Source organism: Cryptomeria japonica, chromosome 9 (assembly GCF_030272615.1).
Source record: "Cryptomeria japonica chromosome 9, Sugi_1.0, whole genome shotgun sequence".
In the NCBI taxonomy this organism is placed as follows: domain Eukaryota; kingdom Viridiplantae; phylum Streptophyta; class Pinopsida; order Cupressales; family Cupressaceae; genus Cryptomeria; species Cryptomeria japonica.
The window spans coordinates 538142680-538168508 of NC_081413.1; the positions used below are offsets into that span (position 1 = coordinate 538142680).

At 36.5% G+C, this 25829-nt stretch overlaps 1 protein-coding gene across 2 annotated transcripts in view; it reads right to left on the minus strand.

Moving 5' to 3' along the window:
* The window catches only part of LOC131077111 (uncharacterized), a 57917-nt gene extending 32584 nt beyond the window's left edge, over positions 1-25333 (minus strand). Inside the window, exon 1 of one of the 2 annotated variants that reach the window (XM_058014543.2) lies at positions 24368-25333. In XM_058014543.2, the coding sequence (XP_057870526.2) occupies positions 24368-24981 (614 nt within the window). In that variant the 5' untranslated portion in view covers positions 24982-25333. The remainder of the gene's footprint in view (positions 1-24367) is intronic. The other variant, XM_058014542.2, reaches the window with a different exon arrangement.
* Between the last annotated feature and the right edge of the window lie 496 nt (positions 25334-25829).

Sequence of the window (25829 nt, forward strand, 5' to 3'; positions counted from 1 at the left end):
TTTCACCAAGGATATTGAGGAGAAGTCCAAGGAGCATAAGGATCAATTAGCTCGGATATCTCAATCATTTGATCCTTTGTCGGTTTCCATGAGCAGTCAAGAAGATCAGGTAATACCTTTGACAAGATTAGAAGTTTGAGCCATGAAAAGGATAGAATCATTGGCAGAGTTGGAGAATTGCGGAGTCTCATCACTCCCAAGTTGGATGTTATGCTAAGTGCATTAAAGGATACTCAGGATGCTCAAGCTACCAGTGAACTCTCAGACCTTAAATCAGCCGAGAGACAGGCCTATCTGTTCAGTGGTCTCATATCTATCTTGGAGTGCCTCAAGAAAGGCTGGGATAGTCATATGGATTCATTAAAGAACACTTTTGTAGACATCTTCAAGTTTTTGTAAGTTCAGTCTATGTGTATATATGCCTCTGTACAGAAATTTGTGTATACTTTTGGTTTCCGGAACCCCATCTTTGCCATTGATGTCAAAGGGGGAGAATTGTAGGAAAGTGAAAAATGTTGATCTTAGGGGGAATTTTTGACTTTTGGAGTTGCAGCGTATAGTTGCACAAGTAGTCAGATGTTATCATTGATGGCAACTAATACTAATGCACCCATCCACAGTTAATGATTTGTTCATGCTGGAGGAGTGATTGAGTTTTGGTTAGATCTGGCAAGATAGAACAGGACATTTGGCAGTATGCAGTAATTTGGTTGGCATTTCATTTCTATTGAATATTTAGTGTTGCGGATCTCAAGGAAGCATTATGGATATGTTATCTACCATATTTCAGGTTTGTGGCCTTCGGTGTTGATTTTGGAGTGAGTTAGAAGATCTGGTATACAGGTTTTTGGATAGAACAGTGTTCTTCAGCAGTCTCATGTGGATAATCATTGTGTGGATTATGTGGATCGCTTTTGGTGATTGTTTTTGTGTTCGAGGATGGTCAGCCGACATATGCGAAGCGTGTGGACAATTCTTTTTGGTCCGCATGATTGTTTTGGTTCGGATACAGCTGACTTGGTATACACGCTTCATTTGTGTGCTATGTGTTTTTGGGCCGACATGTAAAAGACCTAATTTCATGTTGCGGATATATAAGAGCAATTGATATTGTTATTTTTGGTATCGGTAGTGGTGTGGAAAGTGGTTATGATCGGTTGTGCGCATGAAGTGAAAGATTTCTGCTTCGGAATATTGAAGAACAGCAAAACTGAGCAGTGTAAGATTATGTGCTTTGTGCTTAACCGGAACTGTACCCTGGTATTTGTAGATGCTATTTTTCAAATCAGACATTCCAATTATCCTTGTAAAGATTTTGTAATGCATTGATCCTTCCGGGGTTGTAGCCCTTATTGTAACTTGAGCAGTGAGCTCTAGGTAGTGTGCTTGAATGCATGTGCATTCGCCTCATGTAATATTCCTATACTTCTAATAGAGTATATTAATATTGTGGGTCTCAAGCCCACTGTGGCTTTTCCCTTGACCAGGTATTCCATGTATAAATTTGGTGTTATGGTGTTGTGAATATTTGCTTTGTGTTTGCATCTTTCTTTTGTTGATTTTCATTAGATGGTAGAAGAATTAGATTAATAATGTTAAAATTGCAGAACACTGATTCAGTCCATTTAATAACAGTATTGAATAAGAGGATTGTAGTTGAGTTTGCATGCCAACTGTTTGTATTAATGTCTATCTGCTGTAGGTACACTTTTCTCATGAGTAGGTCATATATACGCATCTGAAAATACAAAAAAGGAATTGCATTTGCATCTTAGCTTTGACTAGACATCTTAGCGATCATTTACAAGCATCCAAAACATATTTGGTACCAATCAAAACAAAACAATCAAACTGTAACACCGAACCAGCAAGCATACACAGGTTGCAAGCAAAGTGTTTGTCAAATAGTCTACGGCAAAAAAATCAGGGTTTTACATCAAATTCCAGCAAAGGCATCTTACAACATGTATGCTTTCAGCACACAACGATCACTAGACGAATCCACAACACATCCCCTCCTTCCAGCTCTAAGTTTATCATACTCAGATCAAACGCTTGCAAGCTAAAATTCTAGCATTGGATTGTGCATATCAGCCACCACATCATACCCCACCATCATGTGGGACCAACAACCCACAGGCTCACTAGCTCTTGCTTCCCATTCAGTTTCCTCCTGCCATCCACATACACACTCACTTCCCTCTAAAATAGATGTCAATTCCAGTCACCTGCCATAGAATTTAATAGCTTGGCACACAAAATTTAGGATAATCTTGCCTAACAGCATGATCATCTACAACAACAGCCCCTCACACACTCATCCAACATCCTTCATTTGCCAGATCTCTCAGGCACAGCTCAAACAGTTAACAGATTCCCTCTAGCTCAACTACTATCATTGCATAGGAAGTGCAGCTAACCATCTCCTTCAAGCATCTCAATGTTCCAATCAGCATCTCTAGCTAACCATCTGGCTGATCTTCCTCTCTACTCAACATCTATTCTCCTCTCTTTCTTCTTTTGTATATAGTAATTCTTCTACTGCCCAAAACACTGCAGGTGGCATGATCCTGAGGGCTTAGAATGTTGTATAAATATGGGCTAGCTTCCTCCTAAAGATATCTTTTTGCCCATTAATAAATACACTTTCTCTACTTTGCACTCCCTAAGATCTCCTGCTAGAAAGTGTCCTCGGACCATAAGTATTTGTCTCTTGTGTGTGCCTCTATTAGCACCAAAAGCTAATATTAACCATAAACTACTAAGCGTACTCCTTAGGTTAGTCACCAACTTACATGTTTTATGATTATTAGATAAAGAGAGGTATAAATACTTCCAGTGCAAATGCTCAACACAAATTAGAGCAAACACCAAAAAGCAAGACCAATATACCTTAGTGATACCTTGTGGGTAACAATTCTAACAAATTGTAAGTAACTACTAACTTAATGTACTACAGTTGGCAAATACAAAAGGTGTCAGCCCTCAGGCTTGCAAAACGCTGCCCCACACTATTTAAAACAGCTTCTCTATCAATCCTTAGATCCCTTCACTTGCCTCACCTGCTAACAGAGTCTCAAAAACTAGATAAAGGGCAAGATGATTATCTAATCACAACCCTGAGACCCTCCATAAGCATACAAGCCACTAAGAATTACATAACCAAGTCCCAAAGTTGCTAGATAAAAAATTTCATACAGATGGAAGCTAAATAGACCTACAAAATGAGCTAAAAGAGGGAAACCGGAAAAACTGAGAACTGAAACCTCACTGAACACACACAACTAGGTATGCCAAATACACCTCTTTCTGCAAACCATCAAATGCATTTTTGCCACTTTCATGAGTAACTCCCCACTATATCAGCTCTTTTTGACCTAATTCTTCTAGGACCCATACTTTTTGCATACAAACCCAACACAAGACATTTTCTTTTCAAATTGCATAACTTTTCAAGAGGAATCCAAATATGCAATCATATTCCACTTTTGGCATCAGCTAAGTAATGACTTTTCCAGTGCACAACTCCATTTATGAAGCCAATGATGACTAGAACCAATCTTGAAATGGCATTTCCTCCACCAAAAACTGTTCCAACATGTCCCATACTATCCCAAACCTTCTCTAGCATTGAAAATATAGTCTGTTGTCCCAAATCATGCCATAAAGGACAAAACTATATTCTTTAAGGATCACAACTCAATTAGGGATATTTTGGTCCCTAAAAGCTTAGAGACTAAGCTGATGAAGACGGAAGAACCCCTAGACAAGTAATACATATGCTACTTCAGCTTGCCCTGCAAAACAGATACCAGCCAAAATTTAGTTAAATGATACAATAAAAATTTGTTTGAACATGGAGTAACATTTGCAACATCAGTTTTCTCCAAAGGAAAGATATAAGTGCTACCACTCATATTCCCATTAGGATGCAGAGCCTAAAAATACTGCCTCTTGCCATGAAAAGCATACAACATGAAAGATTTGCCATTCTTGATGACCCAATATTTGTTCTCTCCTATAAAAGACTGTCTTTTGGTCATACAAATAGAACTGCCAAAGACAATTCTGCAAACATCCACAAGAGCAACATCTACAACAATCACATTAATAAATTTAGCAGTATAGACTTCAATACATTACCAACATTTTAGCATCTTCTTTAATCCAACCCAAATCATAGGGTTTAAGGTGTTGAAAAGTTATTAAGGCCTAATTTATCCATTAATATTTATGTAATTAGCTTACTTTGTAAACACATATCAAACAAAACATTCACCTCACCACCATTTTTAGGCAACTTGATATTAAGAATTGCTTCCTCAGTCACCAACCCACCTTTTCTCGTAGTGCAAGAAACTTTTGAATCATGAACTTAAAACACTAAACGAACTAAAAAGATAACTAAGTCCACAACTAAGATGACCATTATAGAATAGATATGATTATCATTTTAACACCCTCCCTAATGGTCATTGTACTCAATACCCTATAGAAGACATTGCAGGTCTTTTGATCATAAATGCAAAGAACACTCTGCTGCTACGGAGACCCTCCTAGGATCTGCAAAATGTTAATGACCAAGATTACTAGAAGCTATTCAACCTGATCTAATCCTCACACGTGACTTATAGAACTGTCACACGTGAACTATTACGCCTGAAACTACGATTTTGAGGAAAAATCAGCAAACCCTCCAAAGAGCAATAACCAAAATTTTAGCAAAAACCGCAAAAACTTTTGCAGAAGAGTACTAAGCACTGTTTGCTTCAGCAACTCCAAAACAGACTGCAAGATGCCACGATTGCAAATGTTAGCCCCAGCAACTCCAAGTACAACCCAAAACAAACTGCAACAAAGCACGATTTTTGTGGAAAAAAATCGTCAAACCCTGAAAACAAGAATCCTCCAAAAGAGAATTCATTTTTTACGAGAAAATCGAAAAAGCCAAATCCCACGCGAAATTCGCAAATTAAAGATGATTTTTGAGGACAAAATAAAAAAACCAATAGACATTTTTTCAAGAAAAAATCATGAAAACCTTAGAAACTGGATTTACAAATCATCATTTTTGTGGAAAAAATGGTAAAACCCAGATAACCAAAATCCCATGGGAACATCGCAAATTATAAATGATACTTTTAAGGAAAAAATTTATAAACTCTATGAACAATTTTTGAGGAAAAAATCATGAAATCCCACAAACAATTTTTGAGGAAAAAATCATGAAAAACCAAGCAAACAATTTTTGAGGAAAAAATCGTAAAAACCAAAAAATAATTTTTGAGGAAAAAATTATGAAAAACCCTCCAATGATTTTTTATGGCAACTCCAGGTGTGACCCAAAACCTTGAGGACTAGATTTACAAATCATCATTTTTGTGGAACAAACAGTAAGACCCAGATAACCAAAATCCCAAGCGAACATCGAGAATTATAGATGATAATTTTTAAGGAAAAAATTATAAACCCTACTAACAATTTTTGAGAAAAAAATCGTGAAAACCCAAAAAAAAAAATTGAGGAAAAAAATATGAAAACCATCCCATGATTTTTTATGGCAAAAAAAAACCAAAAATCCTAGAAAGATACAAACCCCAGAAAATAATTTTTTAAGGCCAAAATTATAAAACCTATACAAATAATTTTTTGGCAATAATAAATTATTAAAAACCGAAAAATAATTTTTTAAGGGAAAAACTATTAAAAACCCGAATTTTTTTAATAAAACCCACATATTTTTTTAAAGGGGCAAAAATCACAAAAAATCCAAATTAGAACAGCAACAAAAGGGTGTCAAAACCCTAGCCGTAGGACCCAAAATTGTAAACAAATCGCGGGTAAAAGAACGCAATTGCAAGCAGGAGAAACAAAAAAATATGCGCGGAATAAACCAGAAGGCTGAGGCCACATGAAATCGCCAAGATAGAAAACGCGCCGAAAACTTAATACAAGCCAGGCGGGAAGAAGAAAATAGGTCGGGAAAAAGAAAACGCGCAACCTTCAAAAACACCATGAATCTATAGCGGAAACACCACAAATTTTCTTATTAACACAACAAACCCTTCACGCAATTCTTCACCAGCAAACCCGCAAAACCCTAGGCAAAAAAAGACCCTTGAAAAAACTCCAACAATTTTTTCATAAAAAAAATTGATTAAAAAAAATTCTGAAAAAAAAACCCCAAAATCCTAAGCCCTCTCGTGAGGGAGTCAAACCTAGACGATTGGCTCCCACTCTAATACCATGAAAAATAATTGAATGAATTAATTACGAATATACAACATATATAAAGGAATTACAAGACAGAAGACGGTGTTCTAAAAAGAACAAATGTTAAACTAAAGCTTCAACATGAAGATAAAAAGCTAACTATGCATTCTAATAAAAGAAGCAACAGTTGAACTTAAAACACTAAATGAACTAAAAAGCTAACTAAGTCGACAACTAAGATGACCATTATAGAATAGATATAATTATTATTTTAATAAAAGAGAGCCATAAATACTTCAAGTGCAATAGCATAAATAAACAAGGAACAATGAACAATGAACACTAGGGAACACCACAAATGAAGACCAATATGCTCTGGAGAAAACCCTTGTGATTAAAACTCCAACAAACTGTGAGTAACCACTCACTTAATGTACTCTAATCCGAAATTACAAGAGGTGGCAACCCTTAGGCTTACAAAACACTGCTTCACACTAATAAATCCAACTCCTCTCCCAACCCTAAGATGGCTTCCCTTGCATCAACCACTACAACAATCTCAAAAATTAGAGAAACTACAAGATGATTCTCTAAATCACTCCCCAAATGCATACAAGCCACTAAGAATTACATAACCATGTCCCAAAGGAACTATTTACAATTTTTTTCATACAGATGGAAGTTAAAGAGACAAAGAAATAGTGCCAAAAGAGGGAAGAATTGGCAACATTACTAGACAGACACAACCGTATATGATAAATTCACTTCTTTTTGCAAACAAGCAAAAGCAATTTTCTCACTTTCATGACAAATTCCCTACTTTGTCAACCTTCTTTGACTTAATCACTTTGGAGGCCATAGCTTTTGCATATTGACTTGAAAACAAGGTAATTTTTTTTTTTTTTGAAATTGCATAACTTTTGTCAGGAATTCAAATATGCAATTATTTCACTTTTAATGCCACCTATGCCCCTACAACACGACTACATTTATGAGGTCGACGATGACTAGAACAAATCTCGAAATGACAATCTCTCTACCAAAGCCTGTTGCAAGATGTCCCATACTATCCCAAACCTTCTCTAGCATCAAAGTAGTCTATTGTTTCAAAGCATGCTAAGAGGTATAAAATTGGAACTTTTAGAAATGACTTGCATCAATAGACTTAATTTAGAAAACCAACATAGCCTTAACAAGAAGTCAGCCTTCTTCAAAAACTCTTGCTATGCTTTGGTAAATGCATTTGGGTGACGTGGGTTTTCAAATTGCTAAGATTCCCAAAACCAACACCAAGCCACAAAACAAGTGCAATTACTACTAGACCCCATGAGTCTCGTGATTGATATGACTGAGACCTCATATTGCTCTTTGTTTGGAGCCACACCTCTCCACACACCCCACTTGCCCCACACCTAGGAATTCCCCCACTTGTACACCTGGTTACAAAAAGTGAAACATCCAGTTACAAACACTTGTTAAACACTAGCTACCTCTTTGTGATTTGCGGAATGGGTGGAGAGACATACCAAAAAGTGAAACTCAAGAGTTTGAAATAAGCATGGTCCTTAGAAACTTGAACATAAAACCTCCACAAATGGACATTTTGGGACCTTTGCAACTTCTAACACATGATAGGCACATGGGGGTAATGAAGAACAACACTTATGCAAACATTGACCAAAGAAGACCCATTAGGAACAATCTTAGGTCAATTATCTATGATGGGCAAAATAAGGCCAAAATGCATAAGAGGGTTGAAGCTCAAGCAAAATTTGGCACTATCAAATTGCATCCCAACAAAGCCCCTATCACATGGAGCACACCTTTGCTAGTTCAGCAAACCCATCACCAAGCTCTCAACATATTGCACAATGCATCTTTTGGTATGAAGGTCATGTGGCAAATGGTATATCTTCATTGAAGACTTTGGAGCATGCACAAGAAGCAAAAGATTTACTCTTCCTCTCTACTCCTCCATTCCATTAGGGCCACAAAGAGAAAAGTGTTAAAGATATTTAGCACATGTAGCAAGCCCTTTCCCTTCAACAAGGAACAATGATTTGGTCATAAGACCCAAAGGGATGGTTCAAGATGCTCCTAAAAGACAATAAAGTTCCCAATTCTTTCAAGCATGAATCACTCCCAAATTTTTAAGATATTTTGCAACCTCGACAATATGGCCCCTAGCTTTGAAAAAAATGCAAAAGGAATTTGAAAAACTCTTGTATAATGGCCCAAGAAAAGGGAACACATGGAAACATTAGCTAAAGAATCAAATACCCTCCATTTTAATATGCTTTCTACTCGCAACAATCTCAGCATTACCCTAGAGCCAATGAGCAACTTTGGCCCCACAAGAAGATAACACACAAGATCACAAGCATCACCTATTGGGGCTCATAATTGATCAAATCATGGTAGCATTTTTCTACAAAATAGAAAATGTTTATATAGGGGCAAAAGCATGAGTTGGCTAAAGTTTTTTGCAATTGGTATGAACATGTAAAGCATTTGTAGTAAATAAAGGTCTTCCCCTCCCAATGCCAAAGATCCTTAATGTTTCAAAAGATGAAAATTTGAAGCTCATTCACCTATCAAGGAACAATGTCCACAATCCAAATAGCTTGCACCGTATAAGCCACGTAAAGAAGATCTGAAAGGAAAATATGGTAATGGTTCCAAATGCCATCAAGCTTAAGTTCCAAGGCTAAGACACAAGCTTAGGGCAAAAGGACCAAGGCATCAAGAAGCCACTCTTCCTCTGAATGCCAAACCTCACCCAAGGAGTAAAGTTAAATCGAGCTTATCAAAAAGAAAATCAATAGAACTAAACTCCACAAATCTATTTCACATAGAGAAGAGCACAAAGATTAAAATGTTTAGATGATGCCTCAAGGAGCAACAAGGTAACTACAGGTCATGGCAAGAAAAATCCAACCTCACAATGCAATAAGAAGAGAAAGATCAAAACATAAATAGGGGTCTTGATCAAAGAGTTGCATCTCTTACAATCTCGTTGAAAGAGGCAAAACAAAAAATCGAGCAAGCACAAGCTTGCAACAATTTGATGCAATTTATATAAGACCTATGAACTTGGTTTTTAGGCAAAATTCTCTCTTGTACACCAAAATTGTCCAAGGGCATCCAATTCATAAGGATTCTAGAAAAGAAGGTGATGGATATGCAATTTGTCAACGCCTCTACTAGCAATCAAATTGAAAGCAAAGTTGACAAAGATAAAAGACTCATGAAGCTACTAAATTCTCCCTCGGAGCATGATTTAGCAAGTATTGGTGTAAGCAATTGCTACGTCGCAACAATCTTCGCCACCTACATTCTTAGTTTCAACTAGCTAATCAAACAATGAGAATGTTGGCAAGCATTAACAATTGAAATGGTCCTAGAATTGCCAAGAGAATTCAAATGTCTAGTCCCAAAGGGCTTCTTACCTCCTAAAACCACAAATGATGAACTAGTCCCGACAAATGAATGCCAATGGATGCTTCCACAACAAGGGGACAATCCAATCCACCATCTAAAATCTCCCTACTTCAAAAAAAAATAAAAAGACAATTTCAAAATAATCTAGCCACTTGCGACATTAGAAGCAAAGATCAATGCCTTGGCATTCCATCATTTAACATTTTCATATAGAACTTCTATATCACCATCCATAAACATGGTTGCAATTAAAAGAGGATGGAACCCCAAGATGACTAATGGACAAGTTGGTTAACGCCCTTGCTTAGTTTCAACGATGAGTGGATGTCTTTTATTTTGATTCACCCCCCATGATCCCAGCTCAATTCTCACTACAAATTCTTTATTTTCTTTACATTCTTTACCCCTACCCCTTGGGGAAATGCATTGTCGGACTTCCAATGCCTTGACAAAAATGGTGAATATTAGCAAATGAAATAATCAAAGAATAGTCCCCCCCAAGAAAGTGAAATGAAGCCAAGAAAGTCAAAGAGCGACCCTCCAAAGAAAGTCAAGAGAAGCTAAAAGATCAAAGGGATCCTTGGGTAATGAGAATATCCCATGGAAGATGACCTAAGAAAAGATATCACGAAAATAAATGATGGGACCAATCAGTACAGCCCATCAAGGAAGCCTAAGGAAGAGAAGCTTCACACATTTGAATGTTGCTACTCCAACCAATGGCAAGTCCCACACAACACTAAAGAAAAGACTTGATGCAAAACCTCTAATCCCAAGACTGATGAAGCAAACAGAGCAATTTCAACACTACGATATGCATGAAAAAAAAAGAGGATTGATTCTATGGATTGCATCAGGCTATAATTTTGGATACCAAGGGCATCACTTGAGCATTTCCAAATATGGCTTGCAAATCCAAACCCAACGCAAAAGAAAGGTTCTAGGGACTTAAGAATGGGTCTTCAAAGTTCAAAAGGGCCCATAAATGAAGAACCACATCTTGGCTTTCATTGAGTGAGAAGTGAAACAAAAGTACCATTTCAAAATGGTTTTGCAATTCCAAGTGTTTGGAAACCACCATCTCACTTGAGATATTCAATTAATTGGCTCACACAAGATAATGTGTAGGCAGTTTTCTAAGGTCACAAATCCTGGTGGACAGTATTCCAAGTGACACTCATCCTAAGTCCCTCTTGATTTGCAATGGTTGAATGAAACCAAGAAGAAAAGCAATAGAACTCCCCCTTGTCTTCCAAGGCTTTAACAAATGCATGTAAGTCCCTTGGTGATAGCTAGGAAACTAGTTTACCAACTCCATTGCTTCTCCTACCAATTCAATCAAGTGGTTGGCCTTATCTCCTTGGCCCCAATGAATTTTGTTGGTCATATCACTTGGGCTATGTTAACCCTTTGAAGAAAGGAAACCCACATTCACCAAAAGAAGACCATGATTCTCCCACCCACTATATTAAGACACACATTCTACCTCTTCAAAGTGAGAGCCCTTAAAAGTTGCTAAAAATGTTGTGCCTTTAATGCACAGCATTCACTAGGGGCATCCATGACACATCAACTCCTTTCAACTCCAAGTTCATCATGGTTGTCAACTAAGGTAGCAGATTTGAGAGTCCCTACACCCTTTTGCAAATCCACAAAACTGAATCACTTCAAAGAGAGGAGTCAAAAAAATCAAGCAAAACATTTTGCAAGTTTTAAGTCCCATTATCAAACCAAACGTCTTCTTGTCATCGAACACCGCAAATCAGTTGCCTCAATAGGCCCCATCACACACAAGTCCCACCACCTATGCACATATTGAACAAAGAGCTTCCCAAATTTAGTAAACATTTATGCAAAGAATCTTCATGAAGGCCCCTACAAATTCCTACTCACTTGGTTTTCTACCACCACCCATGCACACACTCATTTCCCTCTATGGTAGATGCTGTTTTCTAATTGCCTACCAAAGATCTTAATGACTTCACATGCACAATTAAGGAATGTCTTGCTTTACAACATGATCAATTACAATAATGGCCCCTCACACACTCATCTATGGGTCTTCGTTTAATTTATCTCTTGAACTCACTCCAAACCAGTGTTCCACGGAAACGTGTTTCCCCCTCCCAAGCCCAAGTCCCCCCGTCCCTGAAACCCGTCCCCGAAACTTTTTCCTTTTGTCCCCGAAGCCTGTCCCCCCGTCTCCTCGTCCCCAACATCCGTGGAACACTGCTCCAAACAATTAATGGATTCTCTCCAACTCATCAATTGTCATCATTGTGATGGGAGTTTGCCTCACCATTTTCATCAGACATCTCCAATCAATTATCCAATTGACGTTCTTCTCTACTTAACATATATCCTCCTCTCTTTCTTCTATTGTTTAGTATAATTCTTCTATGCCCTGGGTCACTAAAGGTGGCATGATCCTATGGGCTCATAACGTTGTATAAATATGGATTAAACCCATCCTACAAATAACTTTTGGCTCTTTAAGTTATACATCCACTATACTTATTGTTGCTTAGCATCTTATCTTAAAGAGAGTCTTCAAACCAAATGTGTTTGTATTTTGTGCCCACTTAAAGTCCTAGGCTCAAAAGTGTTTGTGTTTGTGCTTGCTCAAGGCCATCGAATGGAAATTGTTTAATTAGTGTATTATGAATGTATGCTTTGTTAGAAGAATGCATTTCAAACTCTTAATTAGACTATAGAAGTAGGTTGGGCCTGCCTTAGTTGCACTTTATTTGAAAGCACAAATGAAAGGTTGAACTCTAAAAGAAGTAGTCAAATTGAACCTTTTTTTTTGGTGCATCACGTCTTTTCCTTTTGTTTACTAAACTTCATATGGACCCTTTTTGTGCCATGATTAAAGTAGGTTAATATTAGCACCAAAAACAGGCTATTATCATACTTGAATTAGTGGAGTAGAGTAGCTTACTTCAAATAACCAAAAAGGTGCCCAAAAAAGATGATTGAGGGGTCAAGTTTCCAAGCTACTAGGATTCCCAGAGCCAACACTAAGCCACAACATAGGTGCAATAACTAGCAAACCCCATTGGATCCGGTGACTAGTCTAGCAAGAACCCCAATCCCCCTTACTGCTCCACAATCTAGGTCAAGTCTCTCCACATGCCCCACTCCCATGCTTGGAACTCCCCTCAATCATTTTGGTAAAGGATTAAACAGAAACATTGTGGTCAATGTGCCAATTGTTTACATGGGGATTTAGTAGTTCATAAACAACATACATCATGGCATGTTCCCACAACATGCCAATCATTTACGTTGAGTGCTTGTTCTACTAGGCAAAATGTACACAAGAAGGCATAACACTTGAAAGTTGAAACCACCAACACATCAAAGGCATGGTCATAGGTTGCGTTTACCATTCTTTGTTAAAAATAAAAGGTTGGGATCTCAATAAGAACATCAATGAGATAATGATACTTAATGATTAGCCAAATGAATATAACAAACTTTATTTTCTACATAAATAGGGTCCAATCCGTAGTAAGACTCTTAATGTTGAAATGAATTATGTAAATGTTGTGATGAAAATGTAGGTTGTAAATTCATTCGGCTAATTAGTAAATGGCAAGGATGAAGTGTTAGTGACCTCATAAAGGCAAGGATGAATTTTACAACATTTTAGCCAATCTACTAGAGTTGTAAACGACAAGAATGAATTTTCAATAATGTCATGCTATTTGAGGATTACTATCCTTAGGGATATGGAGCAGAGGTAGCAAAACTTAATTTTAAGGATCCTACAATCCTAATAGAAGGGAGAAGGATGGTTAATCTACACCTATGTTTTGTAAAGGCCTACAATGTAACTAAGGCTCAAGGTTTTGCATGAAGATGAATCGTTGTTATAGATTTATTGTCAACATTAATACCTGTGACAAATGCAATAACAAAGAAGATTAGCTAAATGTTTTCCAAAGACTAATTACATGGGATTGGGCATCATAGAAACGTGTCTTTGTAGTTGTTGGTGACCAAAGTTGTGAGTCCTAGATCCCTAAAGTTGAATCTTCTCCCAAGTCCCAAGGGTGCTAAACTTAGGACAAAGATCATGAACTCATGATCAAGTTGGGCAATAGCAAACCAATTACAAATGCGGGTAAAACTCCCTTCAAATTCTAGCTCTAGTTAACTAAGGGGAGCTTTCCTAAGATGTTGCAATAGAAATCATTATAAACAACAAAAGTTTTCCTTGATGCAAACCATTCCCACTGCATAATATACTCCTATTCAAGTTGTCACCTCATATCTATATGCTGGTTTGCACATACAAAGCCATGCACCTTGTTAAAGTGAAAAATCTACAACTTGAAATGTTTGAAATATGACTTTTGATAGCCCCTATTGCTCTTGTAAATATTTAGACATGTCAGTGAGTAAAAATACTTACAATACAAATTGAAAAGATGTAATGTCCCCATTTTGAGATAGGATTTAATAATAAATAATAATAATATATTAAAACATAAAATAATAAAAATATAATATAATATAATTAAAATGTAATTAAGATAATAAATGGTCAGAAGGCATTGAATGAAGAGTTGTGACTCTCTCAAAAATGACAAATAAGAGGGAGAATAGATAATTTGAAAGAAGAAAGGAGGAGGGAAAGAAGGAATGAAGCATGGGAATCAAGGAAGGATTAATGGAGGAAGAAAGGAATGGGAAGTAGATAAGGTTGTCTCTCTTTCAAAGGGCAAGAGTTATGAAGGGTCGTACTATTTCAAAGGGTGGAAATTGTGATAGGTTGTGTCTCTTGCCAAGGGGCAGGCATGATGAAGAGATGTGACCTCTCCCTCACATGGGAAGATATTAAAGGGGGAAGGTTCATTTGAGGAAGAGAGGGAAGGGAGATCAATTTGAAGAATAATATATTATTCTCAAAGGAAGCAATGAAAAGTGGTGACTCAATTGTTACGAAAGGTGGTGACTCTTCCCCCAATAAAGTATAAAGGGGAGATCATTCCAAGCATTCAAGGATCACCCACTCACTCATCAATCATCTAATTAACAATCACTTAGTCATCAACACACAAATACCACAAATCATCCAATCAAAGCAATTCATTGAATCAATCAATCAATCATACAAATATCATTGAAGGTTTCTAATTTAAAATAGTCATTAGTTATTCCTCTCAGCAGTCTGTCCCGACACTCCAGTTGGTATGAATTTCTGTGCATAATATAATGTGTTGTAACTACATATGTTATTACTGCATCCTTATAATTTATGATGCAATGCTTTATGAATTATATATAAATCAATAAATAGAAATCTGAGGAATTATATTCTGTAGTTGGCTTATTGTATGTCAAATATATTTCTGTGCATGTTCTCAATGTCTAACAGTATATCTGCATATATTCTGAGTATTTCCAGCCATGATAGAGAGAGAAAGAGAGGATTGCAAGTAGGGGAACGGTGTTGGGGTTGCCTTCTAGGCACGCCACCTCATGGTATAAGACCGGGGAGTCCCATGAGGCCAAAGGGGTATAGAGCATAGTAGCATTAATCATTTGGGGAATTAATCGGCAAACCAAAAGCATAAGATGTTTTGAAAAAATCGGGGAAAAATCGGGAAAAAACAAATTTACAAAAAAAAGGTAAAAAATTGAATAAAAACAATCAAAAACTACCTTTTTTTATATTTAAGAACATTTCCATTGCGTTGAGATATTGTAGACAAATAAAATAGAGACTTCAACACATGAATTGTAGAAAATAGATTTTTGTTGTTTATATTCATATAGCTGATTACATTGCACAAAACATACCACAACACAAATAATAACTAGATGGTAACAATTGTCAAAATGTCAATTACAGTATAGTTTGTGACTTTGTACAAAATCAACCTGTAAACTAAATACAAATTTCCAAAATATAAACAAATTTATTGATATTAATTAAGAATTTATATATTTTTTAATTTATTTAATATCTTTTATTAATATCCTTTATAGAACGTTCTAAAAAAATACCCGTTTTTGAGTAGTTATAATAAAAAACAGTATTTAATATTTAAGTTGAGATTCAATACATTTCATTTATATTTTTTTAAATAATAAATTTTTATTCTTACCATTAAAAACATTTGTCTAAAAAAATATAAATAAAACAATCATTAAATTTTATTTAACAAAACATTAAGACATCTATATAATTATTTTATTTTTACCTCTAAAAACAAAATAAAAATACTAAATTCTATTTTTAAAAACTTTTATATTTTTAACGTTGAAAACAAAATAAAAACACTTAACTTTAGTTTTAAAAGTATAAAATCAAACTATATTAACTTTTATTTCAATTTTAAAAACAAAATAAAAATACCAAATTTTATTGTATTTGAAAAACATATGATTAATAAGTATATTTAATTTTAAAATAGCAGTAAATTTAAATATATTAAATATTAATTTTTAATATAAATTTTATATAAATAAGATGATAAAATGTAAAATCATTGCTTGGAATTTAATAAAATATAAAAAAATGTCAACTACAAATTCGTGGACAAATGTGGTGGTGACTTAGCTTGGAGACTCCAAGCGAGTAGAGGTTGCGATTAGAATTTGGCAATGCATGGTGGCAGAGGTTGCGATTAGAATTTGGCAATGCATGGTGGCAGAGGTTGCGATTAGAATTTGGCAATGCATGGTGGCAGAGGTTGCAGATTAGTTGAAATTTGGCAATGTTGCATACAATTTCCATGCCCTGTTCAACAAATTTCCCTATTCCAGACGTAGTGCAATGCAAACACAATAAATTTGTTGTGCCCTAGCCGCCAACAACAAAAAAAATCCATCTTCAAGAGAAGAAATTATTAAAAAAAACCTTAAAAAACGCTTTATAAAAATATGTTTTAATAGAAGTGAAGTCGCCTTTTTCCGTACGAATGTTCACCCATATTTTAACGAATACCGTGCAATTTTCATAAATTCCCCGAATTTCGAACTTTAAGCCGAAAATTCGGCGAACCCTATGACACAGTGCATGATGAACCTGAAACAAGTGTGGCCTTCATAAAAAAACACGACTGAAAAATATTTCACTTTGCACCATTTAGGGTTTGCGTTTTTTTCTCGGCTAATCCCTAATTAATCCAACGTTTTTTTGGCGATTTTTTGGGGGAAAAAATCAGCAAGCTCCCTGATCGCCGATTAATTGCGTATAATCGTGATTTTTTGAAGATGTTTGCTTCTATGGTACAAAGGGTGTTGCCTTTGGGCCCATGAAGGATAGACTTTATGGGCAACCTATTGTGATGGCCCTCATGCTCTCTATCATGGTGAATGAATGTATTAATCATGAGATATAGGATAGGGGTGACAAGGTTAAGGAAAACGGTGATAGGATACCTCACTAGGTATTCCACCTCATATGGTTGAACTTGCAATCATAATTTAATATTGTAATTAGAACTATATCTTATATACGTATGATTGGTGTTTCCTAATTAATAGATCTATTTACTGAAATATGATTATTGTATATTTTCTAACTCGCAGAGTTTTCAATCAAAGTTAGAGATAGGGGTTAACCCTTCAATTAAGGCATAAATTGGGTATTAATTTGGGGATATTACAAAAGATGTTTAAATTTAATATTTTGGGTGTTGGGATGATGGGGGAAGTGGAGCCAATGGCAGACGAACGCGTGTATCCAACTAAGCAACAAAGTCATTGAATTCATTCAAAAGATGCAATAACTATAACCATGTAATGTCCCCTTTTTGAATCACCTAATATTTTGCCCACAAGAGATTAGAGTATCACAATGCAAATTGGATCTGATTGCTTTATAAGAACTCCTGCTATGCTTCGATATCCTCACCAAATGAAACCTTCTCCCCTTATATTTTCCAATGTGAGGGAGGGTCACACATCTTCATCATGTTTGCCCTTTGTAATGGTCACAACCTTTCAAAATCACCACCCTTTGAAAGAGTCACAATCCTTCATCAATTATGCCCATTGAAAGAGACAACCTTCTTAATTATGCCCTTTAAAAACAATCACAACCAAATACCACTTGTAATGTCCCTCAGGTTGGCCAAATCATGCTCTAATACCAATTGTAATGTCCCCTTTTTGAATCACCTTATATTTTACCCACAAGAGATTAGAGTATCACAGTTCAGATCTGATCTGATTGCTTTATGAGAACCCCTGCTATGCTGAGATGTCCTCATCAAATGAAACACTCTCCCCTTATATCTTCCAATGTGAAGGAGGGCCACACCTCTTCATCATGCCTGCCCTTCGTAATGGTCACAACCTTTCACAATCACCACCCTTCGAAAGAGTCACAACTCTTCATCATTTATGCCCATTGAAAGAGTCACAACCTTCCGTAATTATGCCCTTTGAAAGAGTCACAACCCTCAATCATTTTATACCCTTTGAAAGAGTCACAACCTTTCATAATTTCTGCCCTCCTTAGGAAGAATCACTTCCTTATTTACCTTCCATTCCTTCTTTATTCCGTTGATTCTTCCTTGAATCACATGCTCCATAATTTCTCTTCCTCCTCCCTCTCCTCTCTCAAATGAGGTTCTCTTCTCCCTTTTATATCTCATGTTTGAGTGAGTCACAACTTTTCATTTCATGCCTTTTGACCATTTATTAACTTAATTAAATTTTAATTATATTTTATTTTATTCTTTTATATTTTAATTTAAATTTTATTTTTTATTCTTTTGTACTTTAATTTTATTATTAAATCCTATTTCAAAGTGGGGACATTACAAATCATTTGTGACACCTTAATGAAGATATTGCTAAAAACTATATATATTCAACCATAAATGTAAGCTAGGCTATACAAACAAATGAAAAGACAATAGATATTTGCGAAACTAAATGAGTTTACATAGTAATCCATGAGAATACCCACACATTTCTTTTATGCCCTGAAAAAATATCTTGCAAAGGCTTTGCAAGGATTTTACAATTGTCTAGCTAGCAAACTAATCAGCAACACATCCAAATATGCACACCATATACATGAAGACACTCAATCAAGGTCAATTTTGCTCGTTAAATTCATTGTTCAATGGCTACAAGTATTCATTACAAATTTCAGGATGAACCCAAATAATTACAATACAAAAAATGTCCTTTCCCTTTTGCTAGAAGTCAAAACCCTGGGGTTTTCTGCAATATTTTTCTCTTGCTTACTTTGCAACTGCTCCTCTTTTCTACCTCTTTTCTACCAACTATCCATCATCCACATGAATAATGAACTTTCAAGCTTAAATACCCCTTTTGCGAGATGCACCAAAAGGCTAAAGTGCAAACCCTGTCCAAAATCCTAAAATGCATGCCTTAAAGAAATCTCAGAGGTCCAAAATTCATGATAACATCTAGTGGTGCCCATACAACTTGCACCTTCTTTTTCTGATCTACAGCATACAAAACTACCTACAAACCACGAGGCATGAAGATACATTCTTTTAATCTACATTTCGCCCTTTTCATTAATGGCAATTCAATTTTGGCATGCTAGGGTATGGAGAAGAGTTGTGAAATCTGCATGGGAACCCTCTAGGGTCAAGCGCCATTCATTCTACTAGCTGAGAAGCGTTGGAATTGCAGGAGGGTACGTGGGAGGAGCATACTGATCTACGGTATTTTTTCTAGTTCCATTGGAACAATGTCAACAATTTGGTCATTAAGATGCTCAAGGACATGTGCAAAGGTGCAAGACAAGTCCAAAGTCTTGGAGATGAGGAATGCAAGGTGGAAAGGTGGAAGGCAAGAAAATGGAGACCTCGGGGAAAATGGGAGAAAGTGCAATGGTTACAAGTTACCACAAAAGTCCAAACTTTGGAATGAGTCGGGACATCAGGATCTAGGCATCTAGAGGAAATTGTGATATCATGAGACAGAATTGGAGTTCAAGGTTTCGAGGATAACAAAGAGTGACAGGAAAGGTACAAGGGTGCAAGGTTTCCCCAAAAGTATAGGTTCCAAAGGGGAGAGGGGGCTTTGAGGAACAAGAAGGACAAAGAATGAGAGTATCAAGGTCTCAAGGTTTTAGAGTTTCATGGAAACTTGGAATTCCAAAACCAAGGGAATAGTAAAGGGACCTCTAAAAGGCAAGGGGATAACGAACCTAAAGAAAAGTGCAAGAGTGCACAATGTCCCAAAAGTCCAAGATCTAGAACCATGCAAGGGTTTGGGGTCTCAAAGTCAAGGAGGAAAGGGGAAGATGGAGAAGGCACAAAACGATGTCAAGGATCAAATCCCAAGAGGGACAAAGGAATGGGGAGCACAAGACCCTGAGGTTCCAAGGGATCAAGGATCTCTAAGACCTTAGGGAAAATAGCAAGGAATGTTGGTTTGGAGTTTTGAAGGAGCTTCACACCTCAACATTTGGTACCAAGGTGCCAAGTACCTTTGAAAGTCCAAAAACCCAATGAAAGAGACAATGAACTGAACAAAAATGAAACACACATGTCAATTTCAAGTTTTCTCATACCACCACCAACCCCACAATGAATAATTTCATCTACAAACTATAATATAACCCCTTGTATCATCAAACCCAAGACCTTTCATATTTTCATCTCTAAGGAAATTCAAGGAACTAGAGGAGCTAGGGGCATGTCCTAATATCCCTATAAAGTCCAAAACCCAAAAAGGCCTAATATCACCTAGGGTAGGGCCACGTTACAAGGCATTGACAAAAAATATACACCAACAAATTTTACTAAGGATTTTTAATTTTTAGATTAGAACAGTTCGAATGAACATTCTAAGGCAACATATAACACAAGGGACCCAGCAGGAAATTTCTCGGATCGGTTACCAACAATAGGTATATATGGTCAAGTGCACAAACGGAAGCAAAACACAAAGAAACAAGGCACATTGAAATGAGGTGCTAACAGTAGCAATATTCAATATGATTTACTTTGCCCCATAATCAATCATTAAACCCCAACAAACTTGTTTTCCAATGTAATTTGATGTATGACTTCTTCTAATTTCATGATACTAGAAGCATAAGATCTGAAGGTTAAATTCATCTGCACTTATTAACAGTTACTGGCATAAGCCATAACAGCTTGATGTCTGATTGTAAATGTACTACAGATTCATATTGAAACACTAACATATACTTAGCAGTGTTAATGGAGCCAAAACAGATAATACATGTCACCGAGACCTCACTACCAAAAAGAAGAATGAATTGTGCATGACTACCAGACAATCCATGAGAAGGCTGTCAAGAACCAAATGTATAGAATCTAGACAATTGTTAATCACTTAACGTTGTCGTGAAGTTACTATAATATATATATTTAGCAAAAGTTGAACTAGTGTTCTGAAACAGAGGTATCTAATGAACTCTTGACAAAAGAAACTCTGCATTGAACCAGAGTTCCTTAACTTTACATGGTATGAAGTATGAACCCAATCACTACATGTCCTGCTGTATATGTTTTTCTAAGTTAAAACCAAAACAGGGATAGCTAACACAATAATAAGGTTACTCAAGGAGGTTGCTACCCAGTGGACTAATATGATCACTTCAGACAGGTAAACAGCCTTCTCAGTCATTAAAAACTCTATTAAGTATGACATAAGTTGAGTAGTGTTGGCATGGATGTAGCTGATATTTTGGCAACAAACAATGTACTCTCTCACAATTAGTCTTTCACTTAAAACAAAATCAATCCTGTTCACTAGATTGTAACTTATTGATGCAACTTGCAAGAGTATCAGGACCAGTTCCAGTTTTGAGGTCTGCACTTGTTGACCGGATCCTTTTAGCTGTGCAGTTACGTTTGTAGATGTTGGGAGGTCCCACTTGTTAGGCATTACTCCTGAATTTATTGGTGGGAGTTACATTCCTTATTCTAGCACTGATAGCCATCATAATTGATTGTTTGACAGTTTTATTTATTATGGACGAGTAAAGACAGCTTAATATAATTCATGGCAGCCTTTAGTGGAGAATCTCTACTTGCTGGCGACAGCTTATTTACATTATATTTAGCACCTGTAGCTAACGACAATCTGTGGCAGATTTCCGATTTTCTAAACTTAGTTCCTATGCTGCTTATTTATACAATGCAAAACAAAAGGTTTGGTCATCAATGGGGAAAAAGGAAGAAGCCGAGCTGAGGAATTTGAAGAAGAGTCATACATCGTCTAGGAGGATCTAGTGTAATTTTTAGTCTAGTCGTGAGCATTAGCAGAGGTCATTTTCTGTTCATTTCTTAGAGTCCAGATTAGCAAAGGTAATATTGTGGTAGTCTATCTTGTAGGGTGTGAGGCAGTGTAGTAAAGCTGTTAAAAAGTGTTCTGGGGAGACATAGTTCCTGCCGTTAAAAGTTGTGACTGTCACTTACAGGAACAATTTTGAATTGTAGTTATGGAACAATAATATGAATTATTGCAGAATTGTGGGGTGCTGAGCTAGGCTCTAAGATATTTATGCTTCTGGTCTGTTATAATAGTTCATCCATGGAAATATTATCATGTCATGCCCCCGCATTTAAAGTAGAACCAACATCAAACAAGATCTTATTAGCAATCAGGAAATTGTCTTACAATAAGTAAGACTTCACAATTTCCCCTCAATGTTAATCTAGCAGCAGTCTGTGTCTCTGCAGTAGACCATATAAAATCAGAATTATCATACACATCGATCAGTAATTGCTTGCTTTCCCCTCCCTCAATGACAGCAATCTCGTCCAAGTTATGTCAAGCGATAAATTGGAATAGAAAATGGTGATTAGAGAGGAGCGGTTTAATGAAGTGGAACAAGATGTCTCAAAACAGAGGATTAGTTATGAAGGGACAGCAATTAGCAACAATGAAGCACCTCTCCTACAATAATCACCTCAACAGGAAGGATCATGACCTTCCACCATCGAAGGAGGGGTATAAAGGAACAGACCCAGCATCTGAGGAGGGACATCGAAGGAGATCAAGCAATCCCTTTGGGAGAAGAACATCCACAGTTTAAACATCTACAGCAGTCACACAAATCAGGCGAAGATAATTATGACCAACAAATACAAACAAATATCAGACCTGTAATAGATCAGATCTAGAATTCTCATACCAAACATCTAATAGAGATTTCTCATACCAAACATTAATAACTAAAGTTGTGGTATATGTTCAGCCTATGCACTATAAGTTAGTATTTATGATATAATCTCTTATATATGTTGAATATAAAATACATAAGGATCTGTTTGTGACCTTCAAACAGTCACATAGGGAAAGGAAGGCGGTGTAAGGAAGGTAAGTAATTATAATATCTCCATCTAAGTAGGCCACCCCAAGTGGATGTCCAATGTGCCTGCCACTGGGGCCAAGAGGGTGAGAGTCCACTCTTGGGCTTAGGTGGATTACGGGGGGCCCCTATTGCGATCTACTTTCCCATCTCTGCGATGATTGACTATGGACTTAAAGGGATGAGGCATGAATAGGGAAAGCAGAAACAAGCACCCCACTAGGTAGACCACCCCGAGCAGATGTCCAATGTGCCTACCACTGGGGCCAAGAGGGTGAGTGTCCACTGTTGGTCTTACTGTGGGGATGGCTTCAGGCAGACCTATCATGCTTCTTCCTCCAAACCCAATTGTGATTGAATACTAGGTAGCAATACAGATATGCTCTATCTTATTGAATTGAGATAATTGCATATTCTCATCTAACCCTATTGATTGAAAATTATGTGTATATATCATTGGTTGTGGTTGCAGGATTTAAATCAAGGTTTATCTTGTTAATGACATTTTACTTGGTACAGATATATCTCTAACCATATTTCATCTCTTTTTGTTATTGAACTTGTAATTCTAGGGCAAATTCTAGGTCAATTCAAAAAGGGGACATTACATATCAAGTCCATAAACCATTAATCACTGTCTTTAGTCAGTTATCACCTAGTTGAAAATAAGAGGCCTTTGTGTGGGTAGAGCTGCAAAATCAGCTGCCTTGAATTAAGCTACCTGGTTTCGACTTTATCACTTATATGGAGTAGCACAGAAGCAAAAATGGTTGAACACAAGAACTTCTTACCTATGCTTTCAAAAACCCTAACAATGAACCTAGGATTACTTGATAAAAAATAGATTACAGGTGATTTAACACAATTGAATAATAAAGCGTTTTTTTTAGAGAATTCATTTACTACAAAATTTAGTGTAGATTAACATTCTAATGGAAGAAATTTTACACTCCTATGATATATAAAAGGGCTTTTGAAAAGTTGTATAAGCTACATATTTCATACCTTGATTCCAGCATTTGACAATTGGAAAAACAACAATTGGCGGGACAAAAAGTTGCTTTTTCTCTACCTACAACACTATGATTTTGATTTTGAGCTGGTGATACTCAGCGCTCAAATGCCCAGTAATCCAGCTCAAAGCTTGGCTGCAAAGAAATGCTCCAGCAGAGAATTGTCAGACACCAAGGGATAGCACCCAATTGCTAGAGAAACCCCCAGCCCGGTATACAGTAAAAGCCCAATGGTCCAACCTTCGCACACCTAACAGGAGGCTTTCCTCTACCCACATCAAAATTCAAGTTTGCTCGCGAATATGTGTGTGACAGATTGAAGCTCAAACTTTTATTCATATACAGAAATGGGTCGGGAAAAGGTCTGAAATTTAAACAGCAAAACAAAAAAGAAAGGACCAACCTCTTGATAACATAAGAACAGGGTTTGTACAGTTGCTGCCGAGCATCCGACAGGATGTGGTTATAACAAAACGAACACAAAGCCATAGGCTTGGACTTGCAGCCCTGAAAGCAACACTTCATAGGCTCCACCCCATTTTCTGACCTAGAATGCATAGAGCCAGTTGCTCCACCATTCCTATCAACAAAATCTTTCTCTTCCTTGTCCTCCTCTTCAGCTTCCTCTTTCAACCCACTTCTCCCGTTCTTCATATAAAACTCCCTGTATTTAGACTTCAGCTCCTCCATGAGAGCCCAATAATGTCTCTTGTACAATCTAGCCAGCTGCCTCATCCTTCGAGCCCTTCTCCTCACCACTTCCTCGACAGTCAAGGCATCTGCATTCTGTAAAATCGCATCTTCCTTGGCACCATCAATGCATATCTCGGGTGCTTCCAAATCATTGTCTGAAGCTTGATCCTCCTGTTGCTTTCCTTCTGTGTCACTGCAGCTGCAGCTGGCATCAGTTTGAGGGTTTAAACTCTGATAGATGTTGGTCGCAAGATTTTCAGAACCTTTTTTTGTGGGTGGCTGTGAATTCTTTTTAGCAAGCTTCTGCTTGCCTGTGCTACCCATTATGACCGAAAATGGGTATGTGAACAAATTTTTTAAGGGCTTTTCGTTTTGAACTTCTCAGCAAGAGTTCAGAGAACTGAATTTGTCAGCTGTGTAGTATATTCAGAAAGGAATTTAAGGATCTGAACATCTTACACGGCTATTCTGAAAGCTAAATGTCACTTTTGTGCTAACAAGATCTGTTTCTGCTTTTGGGGCTACCCCACAGACAAGTCTAATGAGCTTTTCTTGGCCGATTCTGTTCGCTAACATTCTTGTTGTATCATTTTGGAGGGAATAAATATATCAAGTTTCTACTACTGTTTTTGTTTTGTACGGGGAACTTTCCAATATCAGTTAAATGCATGGCTGCAGTGGGAACATAGAAGAGCACTTTTATAAAGGAAGGGGTTATGAATGATGAGCTGACAGGAAATTTAAGGGCTTACAAATATGTGTTTTTTAATAATATTTACTGATTAAAATGTGTAATCAGCATGGTGATAGGATTTCATATGGATTTGAATTTAATTTGTAAAAAGCAAAGAGATGAGTAAACAATATTTTGTTTTGAGAATAGTAGTTATTTTGTGCATTATGTATTATTGAGGAAAGTGTCTAGACATTTCAAATTAATATTGTATGTTCTAATTTTTTAGGTTTAATCATTAAATATTATCATTTTAATTTTATGATGTCAATTAATTTTATATTTTAATTGGTCGATTTTATTGTTTGATTAATCAACTTCATCATGTTAATTCATCTTGTTGATTAATTGATTGCATTGTATTAATTAATTAGTCTCATTTTCCTTTTATTTCACCTCATGTCCAACTAATTTATTAATTATCATTAATTAGTTAATT